Genomic DNA, 14,999 nt, shown 5'->3' on the forward strand with positions numbered 1-14,999 from the left:
AAAAAAATCTAAATATTGAGAAAATCGCCTTTAAAGTTGTCCAAATGACGTTCTTAGCTATGCATATTACTAATCAAAAATTAAGTTTTAATATATGTACAGTAGGGAATTTACAAAATATCGTCATGGAACATGATCTTTACTTAATATCCTAATGTTTTTTGGCATAAAAGAAAAATCAATATTGACCCATACAATGTATTTTTGGCTATTGCTACAAATATACCCCAGCGACTTAAAGGTGCTGTACGTAAGTTTTTGAGTATACTAAAGCATAAAAATACCATAATATGAATATAGAAACATGCTAAGTTAACATACTTGTTTATCTGAAAAACAATGCTACAGTCAGTTATTCTCCTTTGAAAATGTGCGTTCCGTGCCGGAATGTCGGTCTCTGTTTTGGTTTGTGAAACCCGCCCACTGCCAATTTACCCAATTGTATTTCGGGACTCCGGGTTGCCAGTTGGCGGAAAACACAGCGTATTTCATTTCATTCATCGTCAAGTGCGCTGGTTCCTGTTGGTGTCATCAGTCTGGCAACCTGTGTGTGTGTCAAGTCTGAGGAGGAGGGGCCGGGTGAAAAAAACCCACTCCAATATTTAGAATTTGGACTGCAATACCTAGTTCAACCACTCGGTGTCAATCCTACATACAGCACCTTTAAGACTGGTTTTGTGGTCCAGGGTCACATATTATAAATGACCCCAAACGGAATGATATACACACACACACGCACACGCACACACACACACACACACACACACACACACGCACACACACATTGTCAGTGACCCAGTGAAGGAAAATTGCTAGTAAATTTCACAAATACAAAGAACACGTTTAATAATAATGATAATAATAATAATATTCTACAAAAGCTTTTCAATTTTAAATTTTTATTCATACTTTCTACTTTGAAAAATATTTTAGATTATTTTTAAATTAAATATTATAATAAAGCTGTCAGGGTTTTGTATTGTTATTATTATTATTTTATTTAATTATGTTACACCAACTGACATTTTTTTGGGAATGATTAAATCAAATGTCTAGTACAGAACTGTATAACATGTCGAATTTTAAAAATCTGAGAAACTAAAATTAATACAAAGATCTTGCATATCTAATAATCTGACTCATGTTTCAAACTAGATTTTCTCCTTATGATCATTTCTGGCATATTTTTACTTGTTAGTGACTGTGTTTACATGCCGTTTTATTGTGATTTTCAAATCAGCATGCACCACAAATTTTACTATTATAATTCCTATGATTATGAGCTTTAATCACATCAGTTTGATCGTGTTTACGTGAGGTAAAGTTTAATCGCAATATTGCCCAAATCTCATTAGAATTGCATTATGAGGGTGAATTTAAATATCATCGTCCCAAACCATTTTAGGTTCTGCAAGAGCTTAAGGCGAAATACGGAGACCTGTACAGACAGGACAATGTGGTCATTAGTGGCACACACACACATGCAGGCGTGGGTGGCTATTTCCAGTACACCCTCTTTATGATCACCAGTAAAGGCTACATTAAGCCGTCTATACAAGCCATCGTCAGTGGAATAGTCAAGGTAAGCTTTACTGGCCTGCTCTTATTTGAAATGCATTTCTGATATGTTAACATATAAATGTGTACCCTTTGAATTAGTTCATGTAAATGCCTTCAGCATGTCATTTATAATATTTTCCATCCTCTGCATCAGAGCATTGATCTAGCTCACAGGAATTTGAGACCTGGACGAATTTTTATAAATAAAGGACAACTAGTCGACAGCAACTTGAACAGAAGCCCACATTCATACATGAACAACCCTGAGGAGGAGAGAAACAGGTTTGTTTGTTTGCTGATGTGCTCATATTGGTCCAGCTGCAGTTTAAAGTAACCCAGCTTTTATTATTAAAGGGATAGTCCACCCCAAAATAAAAAGGTCTCATGTTTCTATCTTCTGTAGAACACAAAACAAGATATTCTGAAGAGTCTTAGTAACCAAACCATTTTGGGTCCCATTGACTTTCATAGTATTTTGTATTCATGCTATGTAAGTCAATGGGACACAAAACCATTTGGTTACCAACATTCTTCAAAATATCTTCTTTTGTGTTCCACAGAAGAAAGTCAGTCATACAGGTTTGGTACGACAAAGGGAAGTAAACGGAAATAACTTTTTTAGCTGAACATTTATGTATTTGCAGTTTTGTCTCAAAGTTGTTTTACAGTAAAATGTGACAAACATCCCCTACCATCAATACAGCTGTAAGTCACAACACATTCATTTCTGACTCTGTTTCCAACCCAGATATGAATTCAACACAGACAAGCAGATTGTCATCCTGAAATTCACAGATCTGGATGGGGATGGTATGGGCTTGCTCAGGTATAATATAGCATTTACTTTGGAAAGTCTTACGGTTCAGTGCAAACATAGCAAGATCTTATGGTCTTCAAGGTAACTGACTTCACTAAATACATTGATAATAAATGCAATGCATTCATTTATTGGCTATGTATCTGTCCTCAGCTGGTTTGCTGTTCATCCCGTCAGTATGAATAACACCAATCGCATGGTGAGCTCAGACAACCTCGGCTACGCCTCTTATGCCTTCGAGCAAGAGAAAAACATTGGCTTTCTACCCGGTGAGGTAAAAGGTCAACCTTTTAATTACAGCTTTCCCACTGAGCCCCATCTTCAAGGTTAATTAATTGTCTTTATTAGTTGTAATCTACTTGAGTTCACAAGGACATTTTGCCGTTCAATAAAGCCAATAAATGCTCTAAACACAGAGGAGGTTTACTGAAGATGTTAATTAATGCTGGTATTATGCAAGATCTGTAACATTTCTGTTGCTTATGTCGGCAGTTATCTTTAATAGACTTTTTGACTCGGGGACAGAATGAAAAGCTCCGCACTAATGCGTCACACTCTGTGTACCTCCAGGGTCCTTTTGTAGCCGGCTTTTCCTCCAGTAATCTTGGAGATTCATCTCCCAACATTCTCGGCCCCGTCTGTGTGAACACAGGCGAGAAGTGTGACTACCTTAACAGCTCCTGTCCCATCGGTGGAGTGAGTTATTATTATAAACATGCATTATATTAACAGGATTGTTCACAATTTACTATAGACTTGTACTAAGAATACCTTTAATTTACTATTTCATTTTTACACACAATATGTGGGGTATTAAGGACACGGTATGTAAAATGTATACATATATATATAGATATATATTAGTGCTGTCAAACGATTAATCGCGATTAATCGCATCCAAAATTAAAGTTTTTGTTTACATAATATATGTGCGTGTACTGTGTATATTTATTATGTATATATAAAGACACACACATACAGCATATATTTTGAAAATATTCACATGTTTACATGTATTTACATGTATATATTTATATTCATATAAATTATATAATATATAAATATATTTAATATATAAATGTAACATGTTTCTTAAATATATACATGCATGTGTGTGTATTTACAGTATATATACATAATAAATATAAACAGTACACACATATTATGTAAACAAAATTATATATATTATATTATACATATTATATATAATATATATATATATTAATTTGGTCACATTCCACTAATTAAAATATTCTTTTGTGTGATTGTTGAATTTGCAATACAGTAAATTTCTTTTTTATTTATCTATATTATATACTACATTGAAATACAAGGTCGATGTTTTCAAATAAAATGTATATAATTTCTATAAAAAATTATAATAATAAAACAAAAAATTATATGTATATATATATGATTGATTGATTGATTAATTGAAACATTAAGTTTTGTATTTCAACTTAAATATTTGAAGACACTTCACTCAGTTCACTCTCCATGTGCCTTTCAACAGAAAAAAGAATGCTTAGCTTTTGGACCGGGTGAGGACATGTTTGAAAGTACCAGGATGATAGGAGAGAATATGTACAAAAAAGCAAAGGTTTGTCTCATTTGTGATATTGTTTGATCCTTGATATGTATCAGTGATTGTGGTGTGAGTGCATTATTTTACCTAGTCAATTTGTTCTGCAGGAGCTGTACAGCAGAGCAAAGCAGGAGCTACATGGGCCCGTTTACGGCGCACATCAGTGGGTCAACATGACCGATGAGACTGTCCCATTGAACTCAACTCATACAGTGAGTACAGGGTTCCTGTGCATAAAATACGGCTAATGAGACCAGAAACATGTTCTAAAAGAGTACTCAAATCAATTACAGGTGCATCTCAATAAATTAGAATGTCATGGAAAAGTTCATTTATTTCAGTAATTCAACTCAAATTGTGAAACTCGTGTATTAAATAAATTCAGTGCACACAGACTGAAGTAGTTTAAGTCTTTGGTTCTTTTAATTGTGATGATTTGGCTCACATTTAACAAAAACCCACCAATTCACAATCATCTCAACAAATTAGAATACTTCATAAGGAGATAGTGAATTGGTGGGTTTTTGTTAAATGTGAGCTAAAATCATCACAATTAAAAGAACCAAAGACTTAAACTACTCCAGTCTGTGTGCATCGAATTTATTTAATACATGAGTTTCACAATTACAGTTGAATTACTGAAATAAATGAACTTTTCCACGACATTCTAATTTATTGAGATGCACCTGTATATTTGAATAGCACTTTTTAAAATACACATTGTTTTAAAGCAACTTTAAATAAATGTTCTATATTCAATAATTCAGTCATTTATATTATAATAATAGTTTACACTTTTGGGTGAATTGTAAGAAAACACGGTCAAATTGCAATTTATTCCGCCAAGACCAAATACATTAGCATTGTCATGTACATTACCATCCTCCGAGAGTTGTCATGACAGAAGTATGGTTATGCTTGTGACCAGGGGATACAAATGGAGATCCTTTCTGGGATGGAATAAGAGATGCAGTTTTGGGACCGCCGTCCAACGAGACCACAGCTTGTCATCGGCCTAAACCAATCCTCTTCAGCACTGGGGAGGTATGAGGACAATTAGAACTCATGAAGAAGCAGAATTATAAAACCTAATATACAATACGTTATCTTTTGTTAAGATAAGAATGTGCCAAAAGGGAAAATCGCTTAAGAATTGGCACTTTTTACAAGTACGTGACAATAGGTAATGGCAAGTATGTATTAATAACACCTGTCGGATTGTTTTATTTGCTTCGAAATAATAACATTGATAATTGTTTTTATGCAGATGAATTCGCCCCTCCCATGGCATCCAGCCATTGTGGACGTTCAGATCATCACTATTGGCTCTTTAGCCATAGTTGCGGTCCCAGGAGAATTTACGTGAGTTCTGTTAAGAAAGTTTAATATAGAAAACAGTGGCTCTATAATGAGCCAATATGGTTTACCCCGAATTGTTTTCTATGTTCTAGTACCATGTCAGGGAGAAGAATACGAGAGGCAGTCAAAAAGGTACGAATTGCACATACACTACTGGTAAAACATTTGGAATATTTAAGACTTTTTAATTACTTTAAAAGAAGTCTCTTATGCTCACCAAGGCTGCTTTTATTTGATCAAAAATACAGTAAGAACAGTAATTTTGTATTATGTAATTAAAATGAAAAATAACTGTATTCTATTTTAATATTTGTTTAAATGTAATTTATTCCTCTGATGCAAAAGCTGAATTTTCAGCATCTTTACTCCAGTCTTCAGTGTCACACGATCCTTTAGAAATCATTCTCATATGCTGATTTTGGTGCTTGATTTGATAAATTATTATTGGTGCTGAATTATTAAAAATGGTTCTTATCACCATTGAAAATAGTTTTTGCTGTTTGCTGTTTTGCAGAATTTAAAATATAAATATTTTGTTACTGTATATTATAAATGTCTTTACTGTCACTTTTGATCAATTTTTTTTAAATCTTTACCTTAAACATTTGAATGGTAGTGTATGACAGTTTCTACGAAAATGTTAAACAGCAAAAACTATTTTTTAACATTGATAAGAAATATTTCAGCCAGTCAGCTTATTAGAATGATGTCTGAAGGGTCATGTGACACTGAAAACTAAAGAAATGCATCACAGGAATAACCTAAATATTTTTTATTACATCAAAAACATTAAAAAAAATATATATATATTTCTAACTTTTGACCAGTTATCCACGTTTGTTTAAAACCACTATTAACAAACTATTAACTACAACTTTTGCCTTAATATAGTCCTAATTCCCTGCTTATTAATAGTTAGTAAGGTAGTTGTTAAGTTTGTATAGGGTAGGATTAAGAGATTTAAAATATGGCCATGCAGAATAAGGCATTGATATGTGCTTTATAAGTACTAATAAACAGCCGATATGCTAGTAATATGCTTACTAATAAGCAACTAGCTAATAGTGAGAATTTGTCCTTCAAACAATGTGTTACCGAAAAACTTTTATTTTAAAATATGTTCAGAGGTACAGAATTATTATATATATTTTTTTAAGTTGACGTCATAACCATTTCACATGATTTCCATAGGAGTTGGAGGTGAAAGAGTCTTTCGCTAATGCAGAAGTGGTCGTTGCTGGTCTGTGCAACATCTACACCCACTACATCACAACATATGAAGAGTATCAGGTGTGTATGCTAGAAAACACATGGTTTTAGTCATGGTATTTACAGTACATGGTGCTCCAAAGTGCATCAGTGATCCCAAAAAATATGCATCTGTCTTTTTCCTCTATCCTCACAGATCCAGCGATATGAGGGCGCATCCACTATTTTTGGCCCTCACACTCTCTCGGCTTATATCCAGCGCTACAGAGGCCTGGCCAAAGCTATAGCTCATGTAAGACTCCGCTGCCTTACAGTCATTTGTGACATTTTGATGAACTGAATTGGCCTGGCTGATCTCATGAATAAACCAATCTTCCACAGGGAACAATAAGAGATCTGCCGAAAGGTCCTGATCCCCCTTTCTTTGATGAAGACAAACTTTTTAATCAAGTGAAGGACCCAGTGGCAGATTTAGCACCAGCTGACACCGTATTTGGTGACATCTTAGAGCAGGTTAACCCTTCCTATAAAGTGGTAAGTCAATAATTGTGATGTAGAAACAGTACAGTCACATTTACCATTGTTTGGCGCAATTTTGCGGGCAAAATCAATTATTTCAATAGGAATCCACATGTTTGGGAGTTTCACGTGAGGGTGAAAAGTTCGTTTTTGTAACATAAAAATGTGATTTTGCTGCATTGGCCAACATAAAGATGCTTGGTTTGAATGTGACTTCTTTTTAAAAACTGCTATGCTGTTGATAATGGACTTTTTTGCCCGTGAAAAATGTGACTGTACATTAACACTGTACTAGTGAAAGATACGCTCACTATTATAAATTGACAAGCTTTATCTGATTTATTTATTCTGAAGGGAGAAATTGCATCTGTCACATTTGTCGCTGGAAACCCGAGACACTCTGGAGATATTGTGAGTTCTTTAGTAGCAGTAACTGTACAATAATCTTGTGCAAAACATGCTCCTTTATGTATGAGATATAACTAATCTGTGGTGATTATGATATCAGAGAGATAAGACATTTGTCACAGTGGAGAGGTTTCACAACGACACCGACTCATGGGAAATAGTTCACACAGATGCATCGTGGGAAACGAGGTAATGTGTTTCCTACAGACACACAGTACATGCTGAAGAAAGAGGCATTGTTTATGCTTTTTAAATGCTAATGTTATCATATTCATTTGTATTATTCTATACTTTTCCTTAGAGGTTGAGTTAATAAAGCTGTCTTAATGCTGATGGTATCTTTCACGGTCTATCCCCGATAAGGCAAACGCTGAGTCAAGGTCTTATCACTTATTATATAGCCAGTTCAATCCTCGGGCCAAAATCCATGTGTGATCCCTATTGGAATTCTAGATTAGACAGTCTGAGTATTTAAAACACAGTATGTCCGCAAAACTGGAACTGATAAAAGGGCATTGAAGTTTTTTGATTGAGTGTTGATTTATTTGATATCAGTTTTTAAAATTCTTTGAGCGCAGAGACAAACCTAAATTTCAAAACTGGGAAAAATCATGTAAAAATGTTAAATTATAATATTAACTAGATAGTATAGCTCGTAGACAAACTTTAAGTTTGCTTGAAAAAGCCTAGCCAGAAAGTTTGTAAAAGTTTTAAAAGCTTGAAGTTTGAAGGTTTTTAGTTTGAAGTAGTTTGAAATACTTAAAATAGTTTTAAAGATTAAAGTTTGAATGTTTTGAAGGCAATACAGTCTATCAAAAGAACAGACATAGAAAAACAGATCGCTAGGGTACCTGGGGTGGCTTCTAGGGTGGTTGCTAGGGTACTCAAGGTGGTTGCTAGGGTGTTTCTAGGGTACCTGGGGTAGTTGCTACAGTATTGCTATGTGGTTGCTAGGGTACTTGGGGTGGGTGCTAGGCTGTTGCTCTGCAGTTGCTTGGGTATTCTTGGTGGTTGATAGGGTGTTGCTATGTGGTTGCTAGGGTACTCAGGGTGGTTGCTAGGGTGTTACTAGCATGTTGTTAGCATTATTAGCAAGTTACCAGCATGTCTCTAGCATGATTAGCATGTTGGTAGCATGATTATCAAGTTGCTAGCATGTTGTTAGCATGTTTCCAGCATGATTAGCAAGTTACTAGCATGTTGTTAGCATGTCTAACAAGTTACTAGCGTGTTGTTTATCGAAGGTTACTAGCATGTTTGTAGCATGATTAGCATGTTTACCAAGTTATTAGCAAGTTTCTAGCATGAATAGCAATTACTAGCATTTTGTTAGCATGTTTCTAGCATGATTAACAAGTTACTAGCATGTTGTTACCATGATTAGCAAGTTACTAGCAAATTGTTTGCATGTTTCTAGCATGATTAGCAAGTTACTAGCATTTTGTTAACATGATTAGCAAGTTACTAGCATGTTGCTAGCATGTTTCTAGCATGATTAACACGTTACTAACATGGTGTTAACATTTTGTTAGCATGATTAACAAGTTACTAGCACATTTCTAGCATGAATAGCATGTTACTAGCATGTTGTTATCATGATTAGCAAGTTACTAGCATGTTGTTAACATGATTAGCTTGTAACTAGCATCTTTATCAAGTTGTTAACATGTTTCTAGCATGATTAGCATGGTGTTAGCATTTTGTTAGCATGATTAACAAGTTACTAGCATTTTTCTAGCATGATTAGCTTGTTACTAGCATGTTGTTAGCATGATAAGCAAGTTACTAGCATTTTGTTAACATTTTTCTAGCATGATTAGCAAGTTACTAGCATGTTGTTAACATGTTTCTATGCTAATCCAGCTAAAAACAGTTGATTAAGTAAAAAAACAGGTAAAAAACAGCTAAGACCACTAAAAAAGTGGCCAAAACCACTTTAAAACCAGCTTGAGAGACCATCCAAAGCAGCCAATCAGCTTAGGCTGGGGTTTTTTTTCAGTAGGGAGTTGTTAAACTTTGCCATAGCAATAGACAGCTTAAAGGGTTAGTTCAATCTTTCAAGCTAGTTTCATTTTTGGGTGAACTAACCCTTTAAATACATCATACGTCTTATTGTATAAAAGTTTTCACCCCCTCAATGAAAGTCTATGGGATTTTAGGTGGTTTTGATAGTCTGGTTTACGAAAACCGTAAGCCGGATCAGTTAGAAAAAAAATAGCAACCCTTAGAAAGATAGAAAGTTTGGTGGTTGTAGCTTTAAAAGTCTAGGAGGAGATGCACTTTAAAATTTGGTCTCAGAAGAAGAAGTTTAAATAGGATTTCAGTGAGTTGGCTTTCTCAAGCCAACTTAATAATTAAAAATCAATATGCACTATAATGTAGACACGTTTTGTGTATTCAGGTTTCACTGGATTAAAGGACTTGCTGGCCGGAGTCAGTCAAAAGTGGAGTGGCACATCCCGCTCACGGCACAGACAGGAACCTACCGGATTCAACACTTTGGACACTACAAACAAATCATGGATAACAACACCATCACCACACCATATGTGGGCACTTCTGATGCTTTCAAAGTCACCAAAAGTTTTTACTACTATTGATCAGTGTATCACTGAGAAAGATCATTAGATGCGAGGCTGACAGATATTAGCTGCTCATAAGGCAGTGTTCAATTAACTTAATAACTAAACGTTGTTGTTCTTTACATTGTCTTTAAACTTTCATACAGTGAGAGTACTAAAATGTAAAATTCACAGACACTGCCCTGCTAAAAAAAAAAAACAATAGAAATGTATTAGATAACCAATAAAATGTATTGGTTTTAATGAAAACTGTAATGGTGCCTGTGGTTTTCTCCTTGTAATTGGTCACCTTCTATTGATGGCTTGATAAAACCAATAAAACCTAATGGAATATGTCCCCAAAACACACTACAGGAAACAATTTTTAATGGTTTTAATGGTAAAAAGTTGATGGTTTGTAATGGTATTTGTAGTGGAAACCATTGGAATTTCTGTGATGGTTTCCATTGTTTGTTTCAGCAAGGTGAACTTTCCTTTTTTATAATATTGATTTCTAAGGTATAGCAATTGTTTAGTTAAGTATAAAAATATCTATAAAACTGTTCCATTGGTCTCTAACTGCTAAAATAAACAATATGTGTTCACATTATCATTAGGCAGCACACGTAGAACCCAAGTTTTTATTTAAATTTGTTTTAATTATGCACTATTTGTTTTATAAAAGTAGCAAGCACCTTTCAAATGGAAGAAAAAATGGCTCAAAAGCTCGAAAAATTACTATTTTCAGCCCAAAGGTGCATTCAGTTAAATTCTGATTTTTTAAAAATTACATAGATATAATATGTTTTTGTAAAGACTCGTAGTTTTCCATAAAAAAGTTTTCATTACACATACTGCTGGTCATGCACTTAATGTATTCTGCCATGTTGAAAAGACTTGACCCGTGTAGCATAGTTTGGTGATGCAAAGAGCAAAAATGAGACAATGAAACACACCTACTGTACATGGTGCTAAATAGCACTGAAAGTGGTTCAGGCACCGTGTAGTGAGGTGTACACCACTCTTCCCCAGCAGGGGCTGCCCTCAGCTGCCCTCTTCTTGGTCGAAGACTTCTTAGCAAGAAGGACAGTCCTCAGATCGACCTTCGGCTTCGAAGCCTTCAACCGTGAGCGTCGCTCTCCCCGTGACCCCCAGTCACCACGCGGGGGAGTACAGGTCGCGATGCTCAGCTTTTGCACCTCTCTGTATGAGGAGCGGGCACATGGTTGGGGCTGCTCCCTTCCAACAGCCCCATGAGCTAGAGAGCAGCAAGGCAGGAACCACTGAAATGCCGCCACTTGTTTACGGGCCTCCTGAAACCTGTCGACAACTGAGTTGACAGCGTCGCCGAATAGGCCAGAAGGTGCAAGCGGGGCGTTGAGGAGGAAGACCTTGTCCTTGTCTTTTATTTCTGACAGGGTCAACCATAGATACCTCTCTGCGGCAACCCAGGGCATCGCCCTGTAACCGCACTCATTTAGTCCCGTAATGTTAGAATAATCAACAAGGGAGGGACTCGGAGAGGCGTGCCGAGTATGGACTCGACCACGATCTCGACACCTCGGTGTGGAGATTGGGGGAAAACGGCAAGCCCCGGTGTAGAGGGAGCGGCTTCGACCGTAAAAAGCACTCATCTAACTTGCTTTTCGTCAGCTCAGCCTGCTTCTCGGTGGACCACTCGAGATTTAACTTGGCCACTGCACGAGTTATCACCTCCACAAGCTCCTCATACTGGGCGGATTGCGGGGACTCATCGAAGCCCTCTACATCGCCCTCCTGGGAGGACGATAGCCTGAGCGTCGAGCCCTCTACCCGGGGGGGAAAAACCCGCAGAGCGTGCATCCTAACCCTGGGAGGGTGCACTGGATCTGGAGGTTGAGGAAGAAGAAAGGGACTTGCCCATCTCCATTCTTTCCGCCAGATCCATTTGCGATCTCCACGACCGCCGCCGCTGCTCTGCCTCGGCAGCAGCAGGGCCTGAGCCACGAGGAACGCCTGGCAAGGGCTCCCTCCTCAAAGAGAGCCCCCCGGGAGCGAAGCGTCCGCAGCGAGAGGTGCTCACAGTGCGGACAGTCAACCCCCTCGAGAGCTGACTCAGTGTGCTTCACTCCCAGGCAAACAACACAAAGGCTGTGTGTATCCCCGCCCGTGATGTAACGAGGGCAGGGAAGAACACACAGCCTAAACTGATGTTTGCCTTTATCATTGCCCTTATTTGTCTTAGCCTTTGACTTGCTTAAGTTGTTGGAGATAGTGACAGACAACAGTAAATAAAACATACACACACAGAGCGCTTCACTGAATGACAGAAGCTGCCGCTGTTTCCACTGCACGTGCTTTTATAGCTTCCTGGTCACTACGTCACCCTGTCCGTGACTTCTTGCCCATTCATTGGACTGATTTCACTCGTGATTCAGAGTGTTGTCACGCTGAAGGCGTTCCCAAAGCGTCTCGACGCAGCTCGAGTTCCTGAAAGGGAACTACTGAATGTGCAACCTGTACATATGCTTATTGTCAAAAAATGTGTTTTAGGGTTTCATGATCATTTAAAATGTGTCACAAATGCAAAACAAGTAGTCAGGAGACATGTCAAGAAGTGAATTTGATTTATTGATGGTTAGTTGATTTATTAGAATTATATTTTCACAACTCTCTTTCTTTGTAGCACTATGAAGAGCTCAGCTTATTTTTTTTGTCCTGATGATGCCTGTCCAATTCTCCCTCCAGATCTGATGTCGATCACTTAGACAATAAATAATTTCAAAAACTCTATGATCGAATAACAAAGTTCCTCCAAACAGAGTTGGAAGTCAGGTATAAAAATAAGTTCTAAGTGCTACACAAACTTTAATACTGTCACCTTTAAGGCATCTTCACGTATAACAAAAATGTGTCCATGTGTATTTAAACAATGCTCTTACATTCCCCACTTAGAAAACGTATGAAGTGGGAAAATAGTAGCAAGCCTGTAAATATCTTATAAAATATTGCAAAACTACCAATAAACGAACCAGATACAAAGTGTCAACCATATCTAAAATGATCCTAAAACCTGCAGATACATACACAAGTGTATGAATGGGTATAATCTGTTAAAACTCTCTGTACTTAGGTGTTAACGTAAATACTGAAAGAAAACCAACACAAAAACAAACCACTTTAAATACAATACCAAAGCTTAGTAAAGTAAATGTTTGGATAAAACTTAGCACAATGGAATATTACTATGTGTTTCGAAATTACATTCAATTGTAATGATTCATTGTTAAATGCAATCGTTCAAAGGCAGCAGGCAGCATTGAACAATGGTCCAGCCTAAATTTCTCTAATTTATATATATATATATATAAAGTCACCATTCTGGATGACCACAATTTATGACACAAATAATGTTTAAATCAACGGAATTCAAGCCTTGAAAAACAGCAATAAAACGTAAAATGTGACATTTTTTGGAAACATTTGGGATTGAGTTGTTGGCAGCCTTCAGCCCTCTTCCTGAGTTAAGTCAAAAGATGACTCATATACTTCCAAATCGCAAAAATGCTCAAAAAACACTTGGGAAGAAATAAAGTTTTCATAAACTCTAAACAAACAATTACTACTAACCTATAGACACGACAGAATACATGGAACAGGTTAACATTGACATTACAGAGACTGTTAGTTAAAGGTTTTAAAACACTCCATATGCATTCCCACGGGTTGCCACAGCAAAGGCAGGGTAACCCTCGTAGGTTGCATAGGCAGTCATGTCCTGACCCAGAGAAACAGCCTGTTTCAGCTGGGTAGCAGTGGTGCTGGCAATTGCATAACCTGTGAAAATAAAAGGAATGGACTGTTGAAAAGCCGTAGGTGTTCTTTTTTTAAAATAGTTTTCTTAACCTTACAATGCACATATGTGGGTAAGAGATAACAAGACCACTTCATCTAAAATACATTAATAAATAAATAAAATGAGATGGGTTTGGATAATTAATCCATGTAAATAACTTAGGGTTACAGAAAAAGAGTATCTACATTTCTCTAAATACCAGGGTTTCTGCAGGTCTTTAAAATATCTTAATTGGCCTTTCCACAAATGAAGGCCTAACAAAAGAAAATAAGGTCTTACATTTATAAAGACATGGCATTAGATGCCATATTGCAATTTTTTTTTGCAATACAAACACCTAAACATCATTAAAACAAGATACATTCATTTGAGGTGCATATTGAACATGAAACATGATGTTATCTGATAAACTGAACGAAATTAAATTAAGTTAGGCTTAAAGGATTCTGAATTAAAATGTCCTCTTAATTTACTCATCTCCATGTCATTCAAGATGTTCATGTCTTTCTTTCTTCAGTCGAAAATAATTTTTTTGAGGAAAACATTCCAGGGCTTTTCTCTATATAGTGGACTTCAGTGGGGTTCACTGGGTGGAAGGTCCAAAGTGCAGCTTCAAAGCGTTCTACACGATCCCAGACGAAGTTGGAGAAAATGAGATGGGAGTTTTTCGATACACCATAACTGTCCATACCGGAACACAGAGAGTTCGCACAGAATTAGACAAGATGAGCGTTTGAGGTTAAAAAGTATATAAATTGTAATTTTTTTTTTAGAAAATGACCGATCGTTTCGCTAGATAAGTCCCATATTCCTCGTCTGGGATCGTGTAGATTCTGTAGAATGCTTTGAAGCTGCACTGAAGCTGCAATTTGGACCTTTCACCCAGTGAACCCCACTGAAGTCCATTATATAGAGAAAAACCCTGGAATGTTTTCCTCAAAAACCTTAATTTCTTTTCGACTGAAAAAAGAAAGACATGAACATCTTGGATGACATGGGGGTGAGAAAATTATGAGGACATTTTAATTCAGAAGTGAACTAATCCTTTAAAACAAGGATGAACATCTGTTAATGGGGAATGAAAACTTGTTTTCCTTTTGAATTAAAGGGGTCATATGATGCGATTTCAATATTTCCTTTCTCTTT

At 36.6% G+C, this 14,999-nt stretch overlaps 2 protein-coding genes across 2 annotated transcripts in view; one reads left to right on the top strand and one right to left on the bottom strand.

Moving 5' to 3' along the window:
- asah2 (N-acylsphingosine amidohydrolase 2) overlaps positions 1–10,372 on the top strand; it is an 11,950-nt gene extending 1,578 nt beyond the window's left edge. Inside the window, exons 4-19 of the mRNA XM_016290046.1 lie at positions 1,406–1,582; positions 1,715–1,842; positions 2,309–2,386; positions 2,531–2,651; positions 2,948–3,073; positions 3,891–3,977; positions 4,070–4,178; positions 4,891–5,006; positions 5,230–5,324; positions 5,414–5,453; positions 6,513–6,611; positions 6,727–6,822; positions 6,912–7,064; positions 7,404–7,460; positions 7,558–7,646; positions 9,859–10,372. Coding sequence (XP_016145532.1) covers positions 1,406–1,582; positions 1,715–1,842; positions 2,309–2,386; positions 2,531–2,651; positions 2,948–3,073; positions 3,891–3,977; positions 4,070–4,178; positions 4,891–5,006; positions 5,230–5,324; positions 5,414–5,453; positions 6,513–6,611; positions 6,727–6,822; positions 6,912–7,064; positions 7,404–7,460; positions 7,558–7,646; positions 9,859–10,057 — 1,770 coding nt within the window. The 3' untranslated portion in view covers positions 10,058–10,372. The remainder of the gene's footprint in view (positions 1–1,405; positions 1,583–1,714; positions 1,843–2,308; positions 2,387–2,530; positions 2,652–2,947; positions 3,074–3,890; positions 3,978–4,069; positions 4,179–4,890; positions 5,007–5,229; positions 5,325–5,413; positions 5,454–6,512; positions 6,612–6,726; positions 6,823–6,911; positions 7,065–7,403; positions 7,461–7,557; positions 7,647–9,858) is intronic.
- Positions 10,373–12,704: 2,332 nt separating this feature from the next.
- LOC107598612 (APOBEC1 complementation factor-like) overlaps positions 12,705–14,999 on the bottom strand; it is an 8,952-nt gene continuing 6,657 nt past the window's right edge. Inside the window, exon 4 of the mRNA XM_016290009.1 lies at positions 12,705–13,834. Within this exon, the coding sequence (XP_016145495.1) occupies positions 13,695–13,834 (140 nt within the window). The 3' untranslated portion in view covers positions 12,705–13,694. The remainder of the gene's footprint in view (positions 13,835–14,999) is intronic.

This window comes from Sinocyclocheilus grahami, unplaced genomic scaffold (assembly GCF_001515645.1).
Source record: "Sinocyclocheilus grahami isolate Dianchi unplaced genomic scaffold, SAMN03320097.WGS_v1.1 scaffold253.1, whole genome shotgun sequence".
NCBI lineage: Eukaryota > Metazoa > Chordata > Actinopteri > Cypriniformes > Cyprinidae > Sinocyclocheilus > Sinocyclocheilus grahami.